The following is a 23,849-nucleotide window of genomic DNA, read 5'->3' as shown; positions in this document are numbered from 1 at the left end:
TTTATTAATAATGTTTTATTATTTTTTTTTTTACTAGTAATGGCGGCGATCAGCGATTTTTATTGTGACTGTGACATTGTGGGGGACCCATCGGACATTTTTGACACATTTTTGGGACCATTGTCATTTATACAGTAATCAATGCTATATAAATGCAGTGATTCCTGTGTAAATGACACTGGCAGTGAAAGGGTTAACCAGTGGGTGGCAGTGTAGGGGTTAAGTGTTCCTAGGGGTGTGTTACTAACTGTGGGGGGGTTGGGCTTTCATTTAGTGAACACTGATCTCTGCTCCAATCACATGGAGCAGAGATCAGCGTCACTAGTTGCTTGGCAGAATGGAGAAATGTTGTTTACACAGCATTTCCTCCATTCGGCCGCTCCGTGAGACGATCGTGGGGATGCCCGCGGCGATCGAGTCCGCGGGTCCCGCGACCGGACTCACGGGGGTCCCGCAGGACGGCATTGAATATTGGACGTACCTGTACGCCAATATGCCTGCCCGTGCCATTCTGTTGACGTACATCGTCGTGCGCTGGTCGGGAAGTGGTTAAAGGATACTGGTGCAAAGATGAAATCACTCGTATGAACTGAAATGCACAGTTCAACTTTTGTCCTTTCTGGTTTGAATTCAGCGATGGTAACCCAGAGTTGGTAAGTGATGTGTATAAAGAGCAGTGGCCACTGAATTAACCACCATTTCCTTGATGTGTTCTTCCATGTGAGCATTTTTAGTCTTTATCTGCAATTGCGTGTTATATACAATCATACACATAAAATTTTGGTAGGGACAGATTTTCTTACTTCAATTATTTCTTTGAGATCTGTGACTTCTATGTCTCTCAGCTGAATAGTGCTCCTTAATTCTCTTATTAATTCTTTATTTTTCCTGTCTTCATCCTATGAAATCAAAGCATAACAAATCATTACACAGTAACGTTACAATTGAGAACAATCTTTGCACTTCACAAAGGAGGAAGTTCCAAGATACATAATAAATTTAAAGTGTAAGTATAGCCAAATTAGTATTTTTTAGATTAGGGAGTGCTTGGACTTCCTGGTAGTAAATTTTTTGCCCTTTTTTTTGGTGGGTAGGAGGGGGGGATATCCTTTCACTTCCGGTCTTGGAGAAGCAACAAGAAGGAATCTCTTGAAAGGGGTAATCCCCTCTAAGCCCCCTTACACACGGTCGGACATTCCGAAAGAACATGTCCAATCGGACCGTGTTGTCGGATAATCCGACCGTGTGTGGGCTCCATCTGACTTTTTCCGCCGGAATGTCTGACCAACAAAGTTTAAGGGCTGGATATAAAATTTTCCGACAACATGATCCGATCAGACTTTGTCTGATCGCTTGTAGAGAATTCCGATTGGACAAAGTGGCACGCATGCTCAGATCAAATTACGAGACAAAGCTATTGGCTACTAGCCAACTTTTTCCGACCGTGTGTATGTAACACCAGTTTCGGACAAAATCCGTCGGAAAAAATCAGACGGATTTTGTGGTCAGAATGTCCGACCGTGTGTACGGAGGCTTAGACAGTTACACCTGAACAGGTGTCCCATTGGAGGGCTCATCCTCACCTATTGTTCCCATGTCACCCTAATGCCGAGTATACATGGTCGGACTTTATGACGGGAAATGTTCGATGTGAGCTTGTTGTCGGAAAGTTCGACCCTGTGTAGGCTCCATCAAATATTTTGCTGTCAGAATTTCCAGCCACAAATGTTTGAGAGCGGGTTCTCAAATTTTCCGCCAACTTCAACTTATCGGAAATTCCGATTGTGTGTACACAAGTCCGACGCACAAAAGCTCACGCATGCTCGGAATCAAGCAGAAGGAGCCGCACTGGCTATTGAACTTCCTTTTTCTCTGCTCAAAGTTCCTCCACCCCAAATTCGCTCATCCATGTCTTTATGGACCTTGCTTTGTGCACTGGTGGGCAGTCATGTTGGAACAGGAAGGAGCCATCCCCAAACTGTTCCTAGTTGAGAGCATGAAATTGCCCAAAATGTCTTGGTATGCTAACGCCATAAGAGTTCTCTTCACTGGAACTAAAGGGCCCAACCCCTGAAAAACAGCCCCACATCATAATCCCTCCTCCACCAAATGATTTGGACCAGTGCACAAAGCAAAGTGCATAAAGACATGGATGAGCGAGTTTGGGGTGGAGGAGCTTGACTGGCCTGCACACACGATCGAATGGTCTGCCGGAATCATTCCGTCTGACTTTTGATGTTGAAAAGTCTGGTCGTGTGTACGCGACATTAGGATTTTATTAATTTAATTGACCAGAATATTATTTATTATTATTTTTTTTTATTCTGGCCATTGAAATGAAAAAAAAAAGCATTAACACACACCTAGCGCTTAGGCACATTTAGATGGGCTTACGTGTGTTTAGGAGCGTTTTTGTGTTTTTTTCTTGCCAAAGCACTCCTCTCTTGAACACACAAGTGATTTTTTTCTGCCTCTAAACTCATGTAAATGCCTATGTGTTCATGAAAACATAGGCTGGGATTAAAGGGGCATTTAGACACAGAAAAAAAAAAACTCAAACGCCTGTAAAACAGGTGTTTTTGAGCTACAGTTTGCATGAGGCCACTGTGTGAATGGGAGATCATAAATATATAGTCTGATTTTTCCAAATTTGACGGCAAAAGTGGAAATACAGTTTACGTTTTACTGTTGCCTGTGCCCATTCCTTAAAGGATACTGGTGCCAAGATGAAATCACTTGTATGAACTGAAATGCACAGTTCAACTTTTGTCCTTTCTGGTTTGAATTCAGCGATGGTAACCCAGAGTTGGTAAGTGATGTGTATAAAGAGCAGTGGCCACTGAATTAACCACCATTTCCTTGATGTGTTCTTCCATGTGAGCATTTTTAGTCTTTATCTGCAATTGCGTGTTATATACAATCATACACATAAAAGTTTGGTAGGGACAGATTTTCTTACTTCAATTATTTCTTTGAGATCTGTGACTTCTACCTCTCTCAGTTGAATAGTGCTCCTTAATTCTCTTATTAATTCTTTATTTTTCCTGTCTTCATCCTATGAAATCAAAGCATAACAAATCATTACACAGTAACGTTACAATCGAGAACAATCTTTGCACTTCACAAAGGAGTACGTTCCAAGATACATAATAAATTGAAAGTGTAAGTATAGCCAAATTAGTATTTTTTAGATTAGGGAGTGCTTGAACTTCCTGGCAGTAAATTTTTTGCCCTTTTTTTTTGGTGGGTAGGAGGGGGGGATATCCTTTCACTTCCAGTCTTGGAGAAGCAACAGGAAGGAATCTCTTTAAAGGGGTAATCCCCTCTAAGCCCCCTTACACACGGTCGGACATTCCGAAGGAACATGTCCAATCGGACCGTGTTGTCGGATAATCCGACCGTGTGTGGGCTCCATCTGACTTTTTCCGCCGGAATGTCTGACCAACAAAGTTTGAGAGCTGGATATAAAATTTTCCGACAACATGATCCGATCAGACTTTGTTTGATCGTTTGTAGAGAATTCCGATTGGACAAAGTGGCACGCATGCTCAGATCAAATTACGAGACAAAGCTATTGGCTACTAGCCTGAAGGTAGTCCCGTCGTAACGAACGAACGTCTTCACGTTCCGAACGATCGGATTTTCCTGCAACTTTTTCCGACCGTGTGTATGTAACACCAGTTTCGGACAAAATCCGTCGGAAAAAATCAGACGGATTTTGTGGTCATAATGTCTGACCGTGTGTACGGGGGCTTAGACAGTTACACCTGAACAGGTGTCCCATTGGAGGGCTCATCCTCACCTATTGTTCCCATGTCACCCTAATGCCGCGTATACATGGTCGGACTTTCCGACGGGAAATGTTCGATGTGAGCTTGTTGTCGGAAAGTTCGACCCTGTGTAGGCTCCATCAAATATTTTGCTGTCGGAATTTCCAGCCACAAATGTTTGAGAGCGGGTTCTCAAATTTTCCGCCAACTTCAACTTATCGGAAATTCCGATTGTGTGTACACAAGTCCGACGCACAAAAGCTTGCGCATGCTCGGAATCAAGCAGAAGGAGCCGCACTGGCTATTGAACTTCCTTTTTCTCGGCTCAAAGTTCCTCCACCCCAAATTCGCTCATCCATGTCTTTATGGACCTTGCTTTGTGCACTGGTGCGCAGTCATGTTGGAACAGGAAGGAGCCATCCCCAAACTGTTCCTAGTTGAGAGCATGAAATTGCCCAAAATGTCTTGGTATGCTAACGCCATAAGAGTTCTCTTCACTGGAACTAAAGGGCCAAGCCCAACCCCTGAAAAACAACCCCACATCATAATCCCTCCTCCACCAAATGATTTGGACCAGTGCACAAAGCAAAGTGCATAAAGACATGGATGAGCGAGTTTGGGGTGGAGGAGCTTGACTGGCCTGTACAGAGTCCTGACCTCAACCCAATAGAACACCTTTGGAATGAATAAGAGCGGAGACTGCAAGCCAGATCTTCTCATCCACATTAGTGTCTGACCTCACAAATGTGCTTCTAGAAGAATGGTCAAACATTCCCATAGACACACTCCTAAACCTTGTGGAAAGCCTTCCCAGAAGAGTTGAAGCTGTTATAGCTGCAAAGGGTTGGCCAACTTAATATTGAACCCTACGGACTAAGACTGGGATGCCATTAAAGTTCATGTGCGTGTAAAGGCAGGCATCCCAATACTTTTGACAATATAGCATATATAACTATATCATTAGATGACCTTAAAAGACAGGGTTCTATACACTGCCAACAGTTATAGTCTGAAAAATACATTCACCTGCGCCTTTGCCTGCTTCTGTTCCATTCTGATCTTGTACTCTTGAGCAAATTTGAGGTTTGTTTTAAGCTCTGTTATTTTATTTTCCAAGTCAGACACTTTCTTCTCCTAAAAGGGAAGTTTACAAAAGTCTGTTTTCATCAGACAGCAAATAAGACATGAAAAGAAGATGGGTCGTGAAATCAGTTTTTACGTATTACAGTCCTGCCTGCATGACTGGCATCCCTTCACTACTACTCCATGTATTTGCAGCACTGTATACATGTATTAACGGCTCCAAGATCTGAATAAACATATAAAAAAAGGCCATTGAAGCACTTAGGCAACCATACATTCTAGGTTAAAAAAATAAAGATACGTATAGAGACATTTAGGGCCCATTCACACCAATTTACACCTGACATCACACAGTCCCTTTATCAGCAGTGGGTGCTACAGTGTCATCACATCACATTGTCACTGTTGCATGAGGAAGGGGTTCTTAGTCTTGTATTTTTTTGTTTGATGTTGCACGTTTGTCACTGTGTAATGAGTAGGGTGTGGGTCCTCAGGCCTACCCTCAAAGTTTTTGGTGGGGGGGGGGGGAATGGCCTTTTGGTTTAGTTCGCCCTCTCTCATGGGGTCTCCCTTCGGGGGAGCCCCACCGAGTAGAGAAAGGGGGTCCATCTGGTTTTGGCCAGATGGACCCGAGTGATGTACCTCAGTCCCCATCTGGAGTCTAACGCCCCGGAGGATCAGGGCAAGGTCCTTCCTATGGAGGACCAGTGTAACGTTTTACGTTGCACATTTTGTGTCACCTCTTTATGTGTGTGCACTTTTTTGGTTTCACACGCCACAGTCTTTTTTAAAAAAAAAAAGTGTTCTTAGTAGCTTTTGGCTGAGATCAAGTGTAGTATCTCTTCTTATCAGTTACCAGAGGAGGCGCTGTGCTGCTCCTATTTGGGGAGGGCTATGCACATCCTTTGGTGTGATGGTATCTAGATGGTTTGTATCAGCAGGGACCGAACCTGAGGGCTCCTATATCTAAAGGCTGGTACTCTGTTGTGCCCGAGCGAGCCAGAAGGATGCTCCTGGTGAGGATGGGTGCTGCACTGATCTGGCCGAAGGCTGGGTCATCCTGGCCTTTTGGCTAGGATTGGTGTGGTCTCTGTTCCTGTCAGCGTCCAGTGGAGGAGCTGCCGCCCTGACCTTTAGGCAGGTTGGGGTACTGCAATGCATATCCAGTAGTATGATGGGGGGCCTGGAAGGCTAGTATCGGTGGATGCCATATCTGGTGTCTGTGGCTCTCCGTGAAAAAACCTAGAAGGACTCACTATTTCGCAGTGATGGAGGTTGCACTGGTCCGGCTGAGGGCTGGGCCCGAAAGAAGCCTGTGGTTCATGGAGTGGCAGTCCAGGGGTGCCGTAACCAGGGCCGTCTTTAATATTGATTGGACCCTGGGCAAAGCTTTTCTTGGGGGCCCCCCTCCCCAAGCAGTTTTGCTCTCCACCTGCTCTGAGACATACAATAAATAGCAGTTAGACTCAAAATCAGTTTACTGAATCAGATCAGGCAGCTATTGCGATTGGTTGCTAGAGGTTTCAGTGTATCATTACCGCTCACTGACTGGTTGCTAGAGGTTACAGAACATATTACAGCTCACTGGTTAGTTGCTAGAGGTTACAGCACATGATTTCTGCTTGTTGATTGGTTGCTAGAGATTACTGTGTATATGACCTCAGGGGGGCATGATATACATATCAATGCCACCAGCCACCTCTATTTACATATGAATGCTGGTAATTTACATGTAAACACAGGGTCTGCAGGTGAGTCATCTGGGACTCAGCACAGGACTAAAACCTCAAGGGGTGAGAGAATTTCAACCAGGATAGTTGGCAAGTATGAAGCAGCTGCTTTGGGCCCCACAACAATGACAGGGCCCAGGGCAGCTGCCCCTTTTGCCCTGCCTTAAAAACGGCCCCGGCCGTAACTTAACTGTGACTGAGGGTCACTTTTTGTTGTAGCACCAAGGTCACTGCACTACCACACACTTTTTTCACACCTGCCTCTTGGGCCGGGCCTTTTGGCTGGGACCAGAGGAATTTTTTATTCCAGGCCGAAGTGCAGGCCATTATATTGCACAATGGTCATTTTCACTTCCTCTGCCCACTTCTTTTATTTATAGCCCTTTGTTTGTCACTTTTTTGTCTTTTTTTTGTACACGGTTACGCACATGTGACTGGTAGGGTGTAGGTCCTCGGGCCTGCCCTGAAAGTCTTGAGAGGGGGTGGACATGGTCTTCTGGCTTAGTTTGCCCTCTCTCATGTGAAGCCCCACCTATTACTTGGTTGGGTCTGTTTCGGCAGACCCTCCAAAGAATGGGGTCCATCTGGTTTTGGCCAGGTGGACCAAGTGTAAGTACCTCAGTCCCCTTCTGCAGCCTAACGCCCTGGGGGATCAGGGTTAAGGTCCTTCTTTTTTGGAGGACTATGTGTACACCTATTGCACATTTTGTGTATCACTCTTTATGTGTCTGCACTGGGTGGAGTTTTTGGAGTGTGTTCACACAAAAAAAAGGGGTTCTTAGTAGCTCCGAAATGTTGCATCTTTTTGTGACAAAACCTTTTTTCACTTTATTGGCTGGTTCATCATTTATCTACTGTTTGAATTGTTTCCATACGTACTTCTCCCAGTGAGGATCCTCTCCACCGATGATCAAGCCTTCCTGCATCAATGGGTACCAGCATAGAACCCATTGATTCAAACCTTTCAGCAATGACAAATAGTGTTACAATTGTGTATAGGATTTATAGGGGCAGGAAACTAGGTTTTCACCATTCTGTCTGCTTTCAAACTCTTCTTAAAGCCTCAGGCCTCTGCATTATGACAAGTGTAAGGGCATCTCAGCAGGATCACTTATCCCTGCAATTTTATTATATGCAAAAACATTTTTTTGGGGGGGGGGGGGGGGTGTGAATAGACTAAGGTAAGGTGATATCTTATCATTTAAATTCCTTCTCTCAGTTTTGTGGTTATGCTATTAATTGGACAAAATATAAAAGGTTGTGGTCATCAGGAGATCTGGGAGAATTAAAATTTGCTTTAACACCCTTTGCAGATGCTACATCTAATATTCAATAATTTGAAATATATATACCATGAGATTTGGGTTGTTTATATGAACTGAATTAACAGCATATTTTCTCAAATTTTACAAAACAACTGGGGTAACTTATCAAGTCTTATGGGGCAAGTGGCTCTAATTAAATTGATGATAGTGCCTTTATTACATACAGATGTTGCCTTTTTTGTTAAAAACAAAAAGCAAGGCATTCCAGAATTGTATCTGGCATTCTTAAAAGTATACCGTGTCATGCAGACTTTTATAAGATGTGGGATTACCATACCTTATTTTGGTATACTATCAAAGCATTATAAAGTATAGCAAAACATCGACTACTTTTTATTAAAAAGGGATTATTTTCAATTTTGTTACACAGTGGGGCTGTGTAAAACAGGGTGACAGATTTATTATATGACCAGTTTTATTCATAATTGTATATGTGTTTTGAGTGTTTCAAAGACAATGGCAAATCTGTAACAGGTGTTTGAAAAATGAAAATTTGGCTACTTTGATTGTAAGGAAAGCAAATACACACAAAAGTTGCAAAATGTTAAAAAGCAGGCAGCCTATTTTGCAAATGATGCACAATCGAAAAATTCATTCATAGGCTACTGATCCTTTTTTTCTTTCTGTTTTTCTTTTCTTTCTGTAGAATGATCAATTCAATTTAAATATTTCTGTAAATATCAGAAACTATGAGGCTGATTTAATAAAGGCAAATAGGCTGTTCACTTTTCAAATGAATGATAAGCTAAACATTAATGTTATGTTAAAAGGTCTTAAAGGAGAAGTCCAGCCTGAGCTTTTTAGGCTGGACTTCTCCTAAGGGTCACAGGAGTGCAATTCGTTTTGCACTCCTGTGACCCGTTTTCAGCAGAGAGCGGTCTGAAATCCGCTCTCTGCTGATGTCACTATCAGTCGAAGCAGCACGTCATCCCCACTTCCTAAGTCTGGATCCGCCAGCTGCCTTGACTGATGGCGGTCTCAGCTAGCCACTGAGCTGCTGAGACAGCCGCTCCCCACCCCTCCACAGCTCAGCCCTCCAATGAGCAAGGAGGATTAGAGCAGGAGAGATGCTGACTGACAGGCAAGACTGCCAAGACTGCTCTCATCAAATAGCTGAAAAATGTAACTTCTAGACAAAAATGATATTTATCAACATAAACTACTTAGGGAAACAGAGACAGTGCCTTCCTCACCAATGTTCACATATACCGGGGCTGCTGTGAAGGCTCTGTCTCTGTTTCCCTCTCAGAAACCCACGAAGGGAGACCATTATATTTCTTATATTAAGGTTGGCTTACAACCACTATCATCTATTACGTTCCAATCCTCCCCCGTTTTGGGGCACTACTGGATGTGTGCAACTGGAGGATCTTTAGATTCTTTATTACTCCCCTTTTTTTTTGTCCTTTACCTGTATGCTTTTTGAGGTTCATACTACCACCCTCATCTTTATATTGACGAGCCTTGTCTTAGCTATGAGGAATAAAATCATCATAATCTTTATGTTTCATGGAATGCGTAACATGTAGAGCACCTCCGAGCGAAACCATCTATGATACACTGTTCCTGCAAAAGATTTTTGTGATTCTATTGTATTTTATCCCTATACTATATAAAATGGGAATGTATGAATCATTTGTTTAATTGTGATACAGTAGACAGTGTAATCGTCATGCTCTGAGATACAATAATGGATGTTTTGTCTTTTTAGAAATAAATATTGTTTGAATTTATAATTTTCCTGTATGTCTATGCCTAAAAAGTCCATCGTCAACAATAGTTGTTTTCTTCTTTAGTAAATGCTAGAAAGATTGACTGGGTACGGGGATGGAATATATCAGCATGGAAGCAATGTCTGGAAAAAGTCCTCAGGCTGTCAAGGCAAAGATTGCAAAGCTCCTAAGCTGAGATGGACCATTCTTGCATGTATGCTTTCATTGGCCACTGATTTCCCCATTTTATAAATGCATAAAATTATCTTTGTGGTACAAAAGTATGGTTAAGGTATTTACAAATTAAGGGCTTTTTTAAAATGATGTGTATAATTTTGAAAAATCGTGAACAAAACAGACAAAAAAAAGGAAAAGTGTTGAATATTAAAAAATCCAAACCTACATACTAACCTAAATGGCTACAGCATCGGTCCAATGCTGCAGCTGTTCCCTGCCAGCTTTAAGATTGGGAACTGAGCGATCACCTAAATGCTGAAGGCTCATTTCTTGGTCTTCACTGAGCAGAGAGCCAATCACTGTCAATCACCTGTTTTCTGCTCTGCCTCTCCAGTGCACACAGGAGCACTGTTTGTGGAGGGGGCAGGGGGGCTGGGTCAGGCTCTCAGCGGCACACTGAAAGGCAGAGCCAGCTGTTGGTCAGGCATCTGGGTGGATCCTGACCTTAAAGTCCTTAAAGATCCTTCCAGAGCCTGGATGGGCTCCTTGAGGTCAGCTGACAGATTTTTCTCACAGAAATAAGTGCATTCCTGTGGCCCAGAAGAGAAGTATAGCCAAATAAGCTTTGGTCATACCTCTTTTAAAGCGGTAGTTAAAGTGATAACGTTTTTTTGTTTTGTTTTTTGTTAAAAATAACAAACATGCTATACTAACCTACACTTTGCAGTGGATTTGCACAGAGCAGCCTGGATCCTCCTCTTCTGGGGTCCCTCTTTGGCTCTGCTGGCCCCTCCCCCCTGTTGAGTGCCCCCACAGCAAGCAGCTTGGTATGGGGGCACCAGAGCTGAGCCACAGATCCCTGTGTCTATTCAGACACAAAGCTGCAGCCTGGCCCTGCCCCCTTTCTCTCCTCATTGGCTAACTGACTTTGATTAACAGCAACAGGAGACAATAGCGCTGCATTGCTGTCTCAGCTAATGAGGGGAGTCCCGGGCAGCCAAGACACTCCTACAACAAAAAACCAAGTTTACTACCACTTAAAAAAAACAGCTAAGGAAAGCAGGAGTAGAAGGAGTTTATACGAGTACTTAAAGAGGAAGTAAACTCTCCCACTCTGATGCTTCTTTTCATTTAGTCCATTATAATAAGTAATTATCAAACTATAGCCACTGTAATCCAGCCCACATTTCATATTACTTACTCTTTAAAGAAACTTTAAAAAACTTGTTTCCAGGGGTTAGGCAGCGCCATCTTAAGTATTGTTTTCTGAGTCCACAGTGGATTGTATTTCTGCCCTTACATTAAGCACTTCCTGTACTGTTAACCAAGCCTCCTTCTCAATGCAACGTTTCTATGGCAACCCTGCTTCCCTGTTCAAAGCTGACTTGTTTTATTTCATAGTATTTACTTGTGCCAATTGTCTAATGTTTACCTTTGTCAGTCTTGTCAGCTTCAGCTGATAAGACTGCAGTAATGGCCAGGTTTACACTGCATGTGATGTCACATGGTCACATGGGTTGTAGGAGGAAGCTCTGAGTGATTATGCAGCCTCCTGGGATATCAGTGCCGTAGGTAGTCCTGACAATAGATAGACAAGCACATAGAGAGTGTGCTGTAAATCAGGGGAGATCTGGGCATGCTCAGTGACGTCATTCTAAAGAACAAAAAGGATTACAACAATACTAAGCAAGTAAGGAGATATCTACAAGCATTGTTCATTAGGGTTTTTTACGCTGATTTACATGGGACAAAGTTGTGGGGGAGAGTTTACAACCACTTTAACTGACGTTAATGAACAGTTAAGAAGGGCAAAACTTTTATGGAAACATAAGAAAATTTGTATTTATTTTCTTCGCAAAATTGTAGGTTGGCTGAAATGGACATTAAATGCAGACCAAAAAAACAATACTTTCGTTTTCAAATAAGTACTCATTTATGAATGAAGGCTACAACTTCTCTAAATCCATCACTCATACAAAGCTGCTGTCGGCACTCCTAATACACAGAGTGGAACTTGCTGACAGCGTAAGAGGATACCACCTCAGCTGCACGCCTCCATCACCACTGTAGCAGCCCAGATGGCTGGCATAAATTTAAATGCGTCTGTTTACATCCAATTACCTCCGAGTCTGTCTAGGTCTATAAAAAAAATTGGAAAAAGTGTGCTCTTTTTTCATTTTTTCCAACCTAAACATGACAGATCAGGGATAGTTTGATGTAAACAGATGCAAGTCTGTTTACATCTGGCTGTCCATAGATCAAATCTGGGTCTGCAAAGTTCTGGGCTGGACTGGACACAACCTATGTGAGATAGTCCATAGACTAGCTTGGTGCTTGGTCCTAGTGTAAAAACAATGTTTTTTAATAGTAAGTTGTGAACACCATGTATACTATACTCTCTTACCTGTCTGTTCACTATTTGTTCTAATTCTGTCTTTGCCTTCTTTTCATCCGCCATTATCCGCATATGCTCCTTTTGTATAAAATATATATTATTAGTATCTGTCATATAGCAAGTAGTTAAAGCTAGAATAAAAAAACACAGTTTATGAAACACAAGCTGGTTTATTTATATATTTTTTTCTCCTTGCACCAATTATCTTTGCAAAGGTGTAGGGGAATCTAAAAAGGTTCTAGACCAAGGAAGAAAAGAGGTACAATTACCTCAAAGTTGTCTTTCAGCTTGACTTCATTGGCTTGAAAATGAGTAATATCTAAATGTAATTTTTTCATTTCTTCATCTTTAGTTGCAAATTCCTTCTGTAATATGAGCATAATTATTTTATGATCAATATATTTATTATACAAGATTAACGATATAACCAAAGGATATGCATCATACATCCAGAAGAACATTGATAAGTTTCATTGTGCATCCAAAATATCTAGCCATAAGACACAATCAGCTATCAATAAATGCCACAACTTCTGAAAAACAAGGTCACACGGACCCCTCCAATATTTGGCTCAACAACATTACGAGGAGATCAAGAAAAAAAAAAGGAGTAGAAAAGAGGAAAGAGAAATAGTCTGAACCTGTGAACCTCAGCCAATACTCTGCTGGGTACAATATTAAGTACTGTATTTATTGGCAATGACCCCGCTTCAAAATCTTTGGGCACTTGTACCCTGAAGATTGCAACCGATAAAACACAGGTTAATGGAGCTTAATTATTTTTAATGCCAGAAGGCAACTGCATTAAAACCAGAAAGTTCATCCATGGTCATTTGTTTCATAGTTCAAAAGGTTGCATAAAGACACAAATACATCCAGTTCAACCTGTGTACTTGGTGTATGTGTATCAAAAATTATTTCCCATATACCTGTATATTGTGTTCACTAAGATGCACGTCCAAGAGTCTTTTAAAATGATCAATACTTCCTGCTGACACCACCGATTGTGGAAGAGAGTTCCACATCCTTGCAGCCCTAACAGTGAAACACCCCCTAAGCAGCTTAAAGTAATTGTACAGGAAAAAAAGTTTATTAAAAAACAAACATGGTATACTTACCTGCTCTGTGCAGTGGTTTTAAACAGAGTAGCCACAATCCTCCTCTTCTCAGGTCCCCCACAGGTACTCCGGACTCCTCCCTCTTGCCGAGTGCCCCCATAAGGAAGCCGCGCACGCGTGCTCCTGAGCTGGCTCTCTGCATCTATAAGGCACAGAGAGTGTGGCTGAGCCCCGCCCCATGCTCCTGCCTCACTGGCTGTGATAGACAGCAGCGGGAGCAAATGGCTCATACTGCTGCATCTCAGCCAGTCAGGAGGAAGAGACCGAGGAGAACCTTGAGTCTTGTGCACATCACTAGATCGAGATCGGGCTTAGGTAAGTATTAGGAGGGGCTGAGGGGGCTACTGACAGGCTCAATTAACGGACCCTGAGCAGATCACCCATGACAGGAGAACCAACATACCTGTTGCTGACTCCAGGAATATGAGCTGCAGCGGTGAAGGAGGAGAGCTCTGACAGTAAGCGGGTCACACTGGGGACACTGATGGAGATTGGAAGGTCAGACTGGCAGCATTCGGCTGGCAGCGGTGGGGGGTGTTGGGGGGGGGGGCGAGTCAGGTGGCAGTTGTCAGGACCAAAAGAGCCAGTGCAAGAATTTTTGGCTACAGAGGCGAAGGTGCATTTTTGATGCCCTTCCACTCCACTGTCCACCTGCCACCCCTCCACAATGCAACCCCCCCACCCCTAATGTCTACGGCCATGCTGGTACCGCCTTCACATTATGCCCGTGTTTGTGATGCGGTGTTACGTAATCCCCCTCTCAACAAAAATCCTCTCCCCACCTCTAGCAAAGATCCTCTCCTCCCTTCAAGCACAAGCCCCCACCCCCCCCCCCATCCTGGGTCAAATCCTCTCCCCCATCCTCCCCAGCATGAAATGAATCCTCTTCCCCCCATGCCAGCATAAGTACTCTCCCCAGTTCTGTCACAAAAGCCTCTCCCCTTCTAATACAAGTCTATACTTCCCAACTGTCCTGGTTGAGGTGGGACCTTCCTGAGATACAAATTAAATCCTGTGTATCCGGACTAAGGGTCTGTTTATACCAGAATGCTGTGAGGGAAACCTGCATTTTGCGTGCGTTTCCCACACTGCATTCAAAATGCACTGCCATAGCGATTTGTAGTGGTTGTCAACTTAACCTCTTTACGCTGTACCTCCTGACGATCACGTGATCTGGTTACCGTAGATGCCGGTAACTGTGAAGGGGGCATGCAGGGCATGCACTCTTGGCACAATGCTATTGATCACAATTCATGCAAATATGCGCCAAATATATGTGCACCAAATGGTTAATGACTCCCCAAATCCAGGTCGCAAATGTGGTGTTTGCCTGCACCAGATCGTATGATCAGCAGTACCATGCAATCCTTTGCTGTGCGTGCATAACTCTTGGTGCAGACCAACACAGTTTTAGCCCATTCAAATGAAAGGACTGAAATCGCACAGTACCTGGAAGGCATGTGAACTGCAAAGGAACGCACAGCACGTTCCTATGTGATTCGTGGTGTGAACTGGCCCTGAGTCTTGGAGCCCATTGCCAAAAAAAAGTTCAGGCACTTGGCTCCACTAACTTGCCTGACAGGGGGGCACTAGCATAGGCATCTGGAGCAATTGGCCTGAATTTCCAGCTAGGTTCCAGGATCCCAGACACTACGATTGTCTCCTCAATAGCAGCCAGTTTTCCTTTGAAGAAGGGAGGACGGGGGTAAGTTGTCAAAGAATACTTGCATTGATTTTTTGGGGGGGGGGGGCGGTGCGGGATAAGAGGATGCTCTATGTGCTAGGGGACACTTTCAGAGAGGAGAGAAATTGTGCTGGGGGGGTTTGAATAAAAAAATCTGCCCCCCCAACACAAGTTTTCTCCCCTCCAAAATGTCCCCCTAGCACATACAGCATCCTCTTATCCCCCCCCCCCCCCCCCCCAAAACACTACTAGTATTCTTCTTTGACAACTTGCCCCCTTCTCTGAGTCTCCTTCCCTGTGTCTCCTACCCCTGCAAAAGCCGAGCATTCAGATTTAGTATGATCAGCATGTCCTGTCCTGTTAATGCTGTGTCCATTCTCCTCCCCCTCCTCCTCCTGTCTGTGACATGCGAGTTTAGGAGGAGAGGGCGGGGCCTTTAGTCCGTGTGTTATGGCCAGTACACCCAACCCGAAAATCAGACGTAAAAATACCACTTTTGTCACGATTGTACGATAATCGGATCATTAGTACAGAGCTTTCGAGAGCCGATCATGACAATTCATCCGATGTTATTCAACCGGACAAGCACGAAAATTTTCCTTGTATGAAACCAGATCGTACGATTTTTGTTTAGTCCGTATAGTTGTCGTCCGAAAATACAATACAAATACATTAAAACACATGGCATCACTTCAGATTTTATTTTTATTTTTTGTCGTACGAGAATTTGAGACTTTAGTAACCTATTTAATTTATACTTGCGACTATTAAGCGAAAAAAGTTGTACGATCTGTTGTACGATATTCGGATCGTGTGTACGGGCCATTAGTGTGTGAGGTGGGGGGGGGGGTAGGGGGAGATGACCGTACAGAGTAATTGCAGCATGTGGGAACAGAAACACCCTTCACGAGCTGTGAGTCAATCACTGGAGCCAAGCGCCACAGGTGAGAGTACCAGCAGCCGCTCCATCAGGCGCCGGACCGGAATCTTTTGTGCAGTTTTGGGGCCCCCTTACAGTGGCGGAATGCCAGGGCCCAGTCGCAAGTGTGACTGTTGTGACCCTGGTAGTTCCTCCACTGGTCTGCTAGCTTTGCTTGATGCAGCTTGGCATTGCATGCTATTGCTGAGTCTGTCTTTAACTACTTTAAACTACTACTACTTTAGTAGTAGTACTTTAAATTTTCAACATTAAACCTAATTTGCCATGTAGTTGCCCATCCCAATTTTTTTATTCAGATTTTCTTGTAAAGTTTCTATATCCTGCTGTGAGTGTGTGTGCTGCTACTCTACTTATTTTTGTGTCATCTGCAAAATCCAGATACACCATATCCACAGGCCTTCCTTTATCTAGACGGCAGCTTACTTCCTTGGTAAATGTTAACAGGTTGGTTTGGCAAGAACAATCTTTTGTAAACCCATGCTGATTGCTACTAATGGTACTGTTTTCATCAGCAAATTCTTGGATATAGTCCCTTATCATTCCCTCTAATAGTTTACATACTATCGATGTTATACTGACAGGCCTGTCGTTTTCAGGAATATATCTCTGCCCTTTTTTGAATATTGGTACCACGTGGGCTTTTTGTCAATCAGCTGGTACCAATCCTGTCAGTATGCTGTCCATAAAGACTAGTGTGGATTACAGGACCACAAACTATTTCTCACAGCTAGCGCCCACAGGACTACCTCTAGCAGGACCCATAAAAGTTCCACCTCTGTTCTGTACTCTTGGACAAATTACTTTTTTGGCATCCATCTGTCCATGAAAAACAAATGTTTTTTGCCCTCCCAATGTATACCAGCACATTAAAGTGGATGTAAACCCACTCTCATCCTTTCTAAACTACTGCAATATTGGTTATCTAGAAGGATATACATGCAGGAGGCTATACTTATGAATGAATGAATGAATGAAATACTTATATAGCGCACAATGCGAACTGAATCGCCTCTAGGCGCTGTGGCGAGCTTTGATCATCTGCTAAAAGAGGAAGGTCTTGAGTTTTTTCCTAAAAGCCAGGTGATTTTCTTCCAGGCGGATGTTGATTGGTAGAGCATTCCATAGCAGAGGCCCTTGGACAGCGAATCTCCGATCACCCTTGGATTTATACCGGGCTTTGGGCACGAGGAGGAGGTTTTTGTTGGCTGATCGAAGACTGCGGTTTGGTGTGTAATGATTTATTTTCTCCATTAGGTATTGCGGAGCTTCTCTATGCACGCATTTGTGGGTGAGGCAAAGGGTCTTGAACGTGATCCGATTTTTTACGGTTAGCCAATGTAAGCTCCTCAGTGAAGGAGAAATGGATTCCCAGGGTTTTTTTTCCTGTTATCAGCCTTGCCGCCGTGTTTTGGATCAGTTGTAATCGCGCAAGTTGATATTGTGGTAATCCTATGTAAAGCGAGTTTGCGTAGTCCAGTCCTGAATTAATGATTGTTCCAACTACCACTGCTTTGTCATTCTTTGGGATAAAAGGGATGAGTCTGCGAAGCATGCGCAGTAGATGGTGAGATCGACTGACTACAGATCCTATTTGCGCATCCATTGACATTTGTGCGTCTAAAATAACCCCGAGACTCTTCGCTTTGGTCTTTGGGGAGATAGTCTGCCCAAAGACGGTTGGTGGAGACCAGGAGGTTTTGGTTGCGGGCTTATGATTTGGGTGTAAGATAAGAAGCTCTGTCTTTGATTGGTTCAGCTGGAGGGAGTTGGTGGTCATCCAGTCCTCTATTGATTTGAGGCAGTTTTCAAGTTGTTGTTGGTGATCTTTTTTTCCATTGATCCGGAAATAAAGTTGCGTGTCGTCAGCGTAAGAGTGGAAGCAGAGATCTGAGCATCTGATGATTTGAAGGAGTGGGCGAATGTAAATGTTGAAGAGAACGGGTGACAACGGAGAGCCTTGAGGGACTCCGCAGGTGACTGCCCGAGTTTCGGAGAGGAATTTTCCTAGTTTCACTGTCTGTGACCGATTTCCTAGGAAGGACGCGAACCAATGGAGATCTATGTCTTGGACTCCGGCTACTTCTGTGAGGCGGACGAGTAGAGTATTGTGATCTACTGTATCAAACGCTGCACTTAGGTCTAGCAGTACGAGGAGACACGGCTCTCCGTCATCTGCTGCTTCGAGGGCGTCATCCCAAATCTTGAGGAGAGCTGTTTCTGTTCCATGACCCGGGCGGAAGCCTGATTGCAGCGGGTCCAGGAGTTTGTGAGTATCCAGGTGAAGTTGTAGCTGATGTACTACAGCTTTCTCCATGATCTTAGAAATGGTGTTGAGGCTTGTAATCGGCCTACGGTTGTTTGGATCCTGAGGGTCCAGGTTTGGTTTCTTGAGTAGAGGTTTGACAATGCCTTGTTTGAGGATGCTGGGAACAATCCCTTCGTGGAATGATCGGTTTATGAGGTGGGTTATGGTTGGAGCCACGATGTCGGAGCATTCTTTCAGTAGTTTTGTGGGGATGATGTCAATAGGTGAGGTACTGTCACGCAGTTTATTAATGATGTTTTTTGCGGTGTCTACGGTAATTGGGGATAGTGAAAATTTTGGCGGTTGCGGTATGTTGGTGCGGACATCCTCTTTATGTATTTGCTGGCTGAGGTTGGATGTTGATACTTATCTGTCAAATGTCTCCCCTCTGTCTGCTATGAGACCCAAAAAACTGCAGATTTTGTGGGTGGGTCTGTTTTAGAGCTCAGTAGGTGGAGTCGTGATGTCAGTAGACTCCCCGCCCATTTCTACACTCCCCTTATCAACATGCGTTTTCTCCTGTGTATTTCTTACACTGAACTTCTACTATGATCACTAACATCCAGTCAAAATCCAGAAAAGTCCCCACATGACTTCAGCATGCCAAATCATGCTGAGGTGTAGAACAGCCAATCCTGGGAGAGCTGCTGAAGAAAGGAATGGGGTGAGAATTAAAAAATAATGTATGTCTTAGGCTAGTGCATGAGATATGTAAATCACCTGTCAATCACAGCAAGGGGGAAGAATGGACAAAGATTTCACAGTTTGTCTGTTTTATTTCACTGAAAAAAGATATGAGGATTGCTCAGAGCTGGATTAACTCTTTGTGGCAAGGCTGGGCACATCTGATCTGAAATCCCATACTCTATATTGTGCCAGACAAAAAAAATCAGATTTACATCCACTTTAAATTAAAATAACTATAAGTGCTTACCTGCTGTAAGGCCAGCTGTTGATTTAGTTTGGATACCTTGTCTTCTGCTGTTTTGAGCATTGTACTAGTCATCATTAAATTGCTCTCCAGGTGCTGTAACTTCCCTGTCTAAAAGGATAAACATTTTTTGTTTAATAAGACTTTTCAAATTATCTCCATCTTGAGACCTAGTAGGTACATCATAAAGATAATGAAGATAAAAAGTATCCTTACAAATGATCTTCACACAACTGCACAATAGCCTTATTATATATATATATATATATACATATATATATATATATATATATATATATATATATATATATATAGATTAAAAGTGACTGCGGCAAGTCAACCCTGAGTTTAACAATCATTTCCTAGCAGCTACGTATTTGGAAAAAATTAAACTAGTCCGTACTTATTATTTATGTATCCAAAATAAGAACTGTCTGTGCAAAGTGATTCAGTCCTCCCCTTGAAACTGATAGTTTGAATCCGAAAGTAGAATTAGGCAGTATTTGACATTTTGGTAAACAAGGATCTGTTTCTACAATGCTGACCCATAATCATTGTTAGGGCAATGTCATCCAATAGTGATACCTGTGTCCTTTCAAAACAAGAAAATGTTTAAAATAGGAAGTTCTCAGTTCTATGGGCAATATCAATAGCGCAGGCCCTGTTGTTTCAGATTTAGGACAATATGGGCCCTGGGCATGGATCTCCCATTTAAAAAATAGTCTGTGCGATATTATAGCTTATAATTTTTAGTAAGTGGTGGGAGATCTAATATTTATATTTAGTATTAGGCCTTTATATCTTCATAAACCTGACTTTATTTGGTTACCCATTATCATAGGATTTATGACCTTGGGTGTTGCAGGGAAGGTTATGGGAATAGTAAGGGAACTCAGTATATCTCTCTGCTTCACTATATGATTGGACATCTAATTGAAATAGTGACTCCTTACTATTAAGTGGGTATTTCCCATCGTTGATATGCACAAGAATGAGTAGTGCCGTATGTTAGATATACAGTATCTCACAAAAGTGAGCACACCCCTCACATTTTTGTAAATATTTTATTATATCTTTTCATGTGACAACACTGAAGAAATTATACATTTTGTTACTATGTAAAGTAGTGACTGTACAGCTTGTGTAACAATGTAAATTTGCTGTCCCCTCAAAATAACTCAACACACAGCCATAAATGGCTAAATCGCTGGAAACAAAAGTGAGTACACCCCTAGTAAAAATTTCCAAATTGGGCCCAAAGTGTGAATAGTTTGTGTGGCCGACATTATTTTGCAGCACTACCTTATCCCTCTTTGTCATGGAGTTCACCAGAGCTTCACGGGTTGCCACTGGAGTCCTCTTCCACTCCTCCATCACGACATCACAGAGCTGATGTATGTTAGAGACTTTGCTCTCTTCCACCTTCCGTTTGAGGATGCCCCACAGATACTTAATAGGATTTAAGTCTGGAGACATTGTTGGCCAGTCCAGCACCTGTACCCTCAGCTTCTTTAGCAAGGCAGTGGTCATCTTGGAGGTGTGTTTGGGGTCGTTATCATGTTGGAATACTGCCCTGTGGCTCAGTCTCCAAAGGGAGGGGGATCATGCTCTGCTTCAGTATGTCACAGTACATGTTGGCATTCATGGTTCCCTCAATGAACTGTAGTTCCCCAGTGCCGGCAGCACTTATGCAGCCCCAGACCATAACACTCCCACCACCATGCTTGACTGTAGGCAAGACACACTTGTCTTTGTACTCCTCTCCTGGTTGCCGCCACACACGCTTGACACTGTCTAAACCAAGTAAGTTTAGCTTGTTCTCATCAGACCAAGATAAAGTAATCCACGTCCTTAGTCTGCTTGTCTTCAGCAAACTAAATGCAGGCCTTCTTGTGCATCATCTTTAGAAGAGGCTTCCTTCTGGGACAACAGCCATGCAGACCAATTTGATAAAGTGTGCGGCGCATGGTCTGAGCACTGACAGGCTGACCCCCCCCCCCCCCCCCCCCCACACACACATCGCACTCAACTTCTTAGGTCGACCATGGCGAGGCCTGTTCTGAGTGGAACATGTCCTGTTAAACCGCTGTATGGTCTTGGCCATCATTCTGCAGCTCAGTTTCAGGGTCTTGGCAATCTTCTTATAGCCTAGGCCATCTTTATATAGAGCAACAATTCTTTTTTTCAGATCCTCAGAGAGTAATTTTGCCATAAGGTGCCATGTTGAACTTCCAGTGACCAGTATGAGAGAGTGAGAGCGATAACACGAAATTTAACACACCTGCTCCCCATTCATACCTGAGACCTTGTAACGCTAATGAGTCAAATGACACCGGTGAGGGAAAATGGCTAATTGGGCCAAATTTGGACATTTTCACTTAGGGGTGTACTCACTTTTGTTGCCAGCGGTTTAGACATTATTGGCTGTGTGTTGAGTTATTTTGAGGGGACAGAAAATTTACACTGTTATACAAGCTGTACACTCACTACTTTACATTGTAGCAAAGTGTAATTTCTTCAGTGTTGTCACATGAAAAGATATAATAAAATATTTGCAAAAATGTGAGGGGTGTACTCACTTTTGAGAGATACTGTATTTGTAATCTCCTTTTGTAGTTGCTGTTCTGTCTGCCCCCACGCCTGCCCAAGTAGAAGCATTGTGAAACATTGCTTGGTTTCCGTCTCCCTTGTTGTGTGGACCCTCAGAGAGTTTGGTGAGCTTCAAATTGTTATATGGTGTTGGTTTCTTTATTTCTAATGTATGGTTGATAATCTCTATTTTTTTGTTTGATTTTAGTTTTCAAAACTGCACCCGTATCCCTCCTGAAGAACCTGGTTCCCCCAGAAAACGCGCTGAGGCGAATTTTCCTATGGCGAAAGTATCCCCAGCAAATGCAGAATTGAAGAAAATGTGGAAAAGTAGAAACACCACAGTATATAACAGTACACTCAATGTATGGGGACTTTGATCCTGTGGGGCAACATTTAAAGTGAAGCATTGTATGTAATTGTTAGGGATGAGCCGAACATCCCCCTCCCCCCCCCCCGGTTCGGATCGCACCAGAACTTTCGAACAGGCCGAAAATTCGTACGAACTTTAGAACCCCATTGAAGTCTATGGGACTCGAACGTTCGAAATAAAAAGTGCTAATTTTAATGGCTAATATGCAAGATATTGTCCTAAAAAGGGTTTGGGGACCTGGCTCCTGCCCCAGGGGACATGGGTCAATGCCTAAAATGTTTTGAAAAACTGCAGTTTTTTCTCGAGCACTGATTTTAATGAGGATTAAAGTGAAAAAAAAAGTGAAATATTCCTTTAAATATCAAGCCTGGGGGGTGTCTATAGTATGCCTGTGAAGTGGCTCGTGTTTCCCGTGTTTAGAACAGTCCCTGCACAAAATGACATTTAATGGCAAAAAAAATCATTTAAAACTGCTTGCGGTTTTAATGTAATATCTGGTTCCAGCAATATGGATGAAAATCATTGAGAAAAATGGCATGGGTAGCCCCCCCTGCCCATTACCAGCCCCTTTGGGTCTTGTACGGATATTAAGGGGAACCCCGTACCCAATCCATATTAAAAAAAGGAAAGGCGTGGGGACCCCAGGCCCTATATACTCAGAACAGCAGTATACAGGCGGTGAAAACAAGAGAGGGACTGTGTAGGTTTGTTGTGTTAAGTAGAATCTGTTTGTAATTTTCAACTGGTACATTTTTAAAATGTAACTCCAGTCAAAAAATCTATTTTTAAGCTTTTTGGAAAACATAGGAAAGGGTCATCACCCCTGTATAATTTGTTTTGCCGTCCGTCTTTTTTCATCTCACTTCCTGTTGTCTCCTTCTGTTTTCAAGTAGGAGACGTTTGTAGGTTGGATGTTTGAAAGTAGGGGCCTGCCCTATATGCTCTGCAGAAATGGCGGAACAAGGTGTTGGTGTTGCCACAACATTGTAAGCCCTCAAAGTGACTCCTGGTGGGCGCTGGAGCGCCCTGCTGTGAACGATTATATCAAGAATTGTAATTACATGCCATTGTTGAACAGTGGTAGAAAAATTGGGCCTTTGGTGGTTGTGGTGCTGGTGCCACAACACTATAAGTCCTCACAGTTACTCTCGGTGGGCACAGGAACGGGCCCTGCTATGAAATATTATATCAAGAATTGTAATTACATGCCCCTGTTAAACAGGGGCTGAAAAATTGGGCCTTAGGAACTGGTGCTGGTGCCACGACACTGCAACCTCTCCCATATACTCTAGTTGTGGTGCAGGAATGAGCCCTGCTGCAAAGCATTGCATCAAAAATTGTAATTAAACTGGTGGCTGGTGGCATCACCCAGAACCAAAAATGTTCTTCTAACATATCAGCGGAGGAGGAAGAGGATAGACAATCAACATAACAGGACAGTCACTCAGCATCAGCATAGGCAGTCTTGAAGGGATGTGATATTTCAAAAAAAAATTATTCAGTTACATCAGCTTCAGGTGCTTGGTAGCTGTGGGTGATCCAAGACTGATTCATCTTTATGAAGGTCAGTTGATCAACCGATTCGGTGGACAGGCGCACCCTGTGATCGGTAACAAAGCCACCAGCAGCACTGAAGGTGCGTTCCGAAAGAACGCTGTATGCAGGACAGGCCAGTAGCTCAATTGCATACTGTGCAAGCTCTGGCCAGTGATCCATC

At 43.2% G+C, this 23,849-nt stretch overlaps 1 protein-coding gene across 8 annotated transcripts in view; it reads right to left on the bottom strand.

Moving 5' to 3' along the window:
- CALCOCO2 (calcium binding and coiled-coil domain 2) overlaps positions 1 to 23,849 on the bottom strand; it is a 209,473-nt gene that overhangs the window by 40,049 nt on the left and 145,575 nt on the right. For 7 of the 8 annotated variants that reach the window (XM_077459788.1, XM_077459784.1, XM_077459780.1 and 4 more), the window contains 6 exons: positions 19,174 to 19,281; positions 12,462 to 12,557; positions 12,202 to 12,270; positions 4,797 to 4,904; positions 2,960 to 3,055; positions 804 to 899 (listed from right to left, as the gene is read on the bottom strand). In XM_077459788.1, coding sequence (XP_077315914.1) covers positions 804 to 899; positions 2,960 to 3,055; positions 4,797 to 4,904; positions 12,202 to 12,270; positions 12,462 to 12,557; positions 19,174 to 19,281 — 573 coding nt within the window. The remainder of the gene's footprint in view (positions 1 to 803; positions 900 to 2,959; positions 3,056 to 4,796; positions 4,905 to 12,201; positions 12,271 to 12,461; positions 12,558 to 19,173; positions 19,282 to 23,849) is intronic. The other variant, XM_077459787.1, reaches the window with a different exon arrangement.

The sequence above is a fragment of the Lithobates pipiens genome, unplaced genomic scaffold (assembly GCF_037356315.1).
Source record: "Lithobates pipiens isolate NorthernLeopardFrog02 unplaced genomic scaffold, aLitPip1_a1.2 Scaffold_28, whole genome shotgun sequence".
Classification (NCBI taxonomy): domain Eukaryota; kingdom Metazoa; phylum Chordata; class Amphibia; order Anura; family Ranidae; genus Lithobates; species Lithobates pipiens.
Note: the sequence above shows the minus strand (reverse complement) of the source record. Positions and strands in the feature narration are given on the sequence as shown.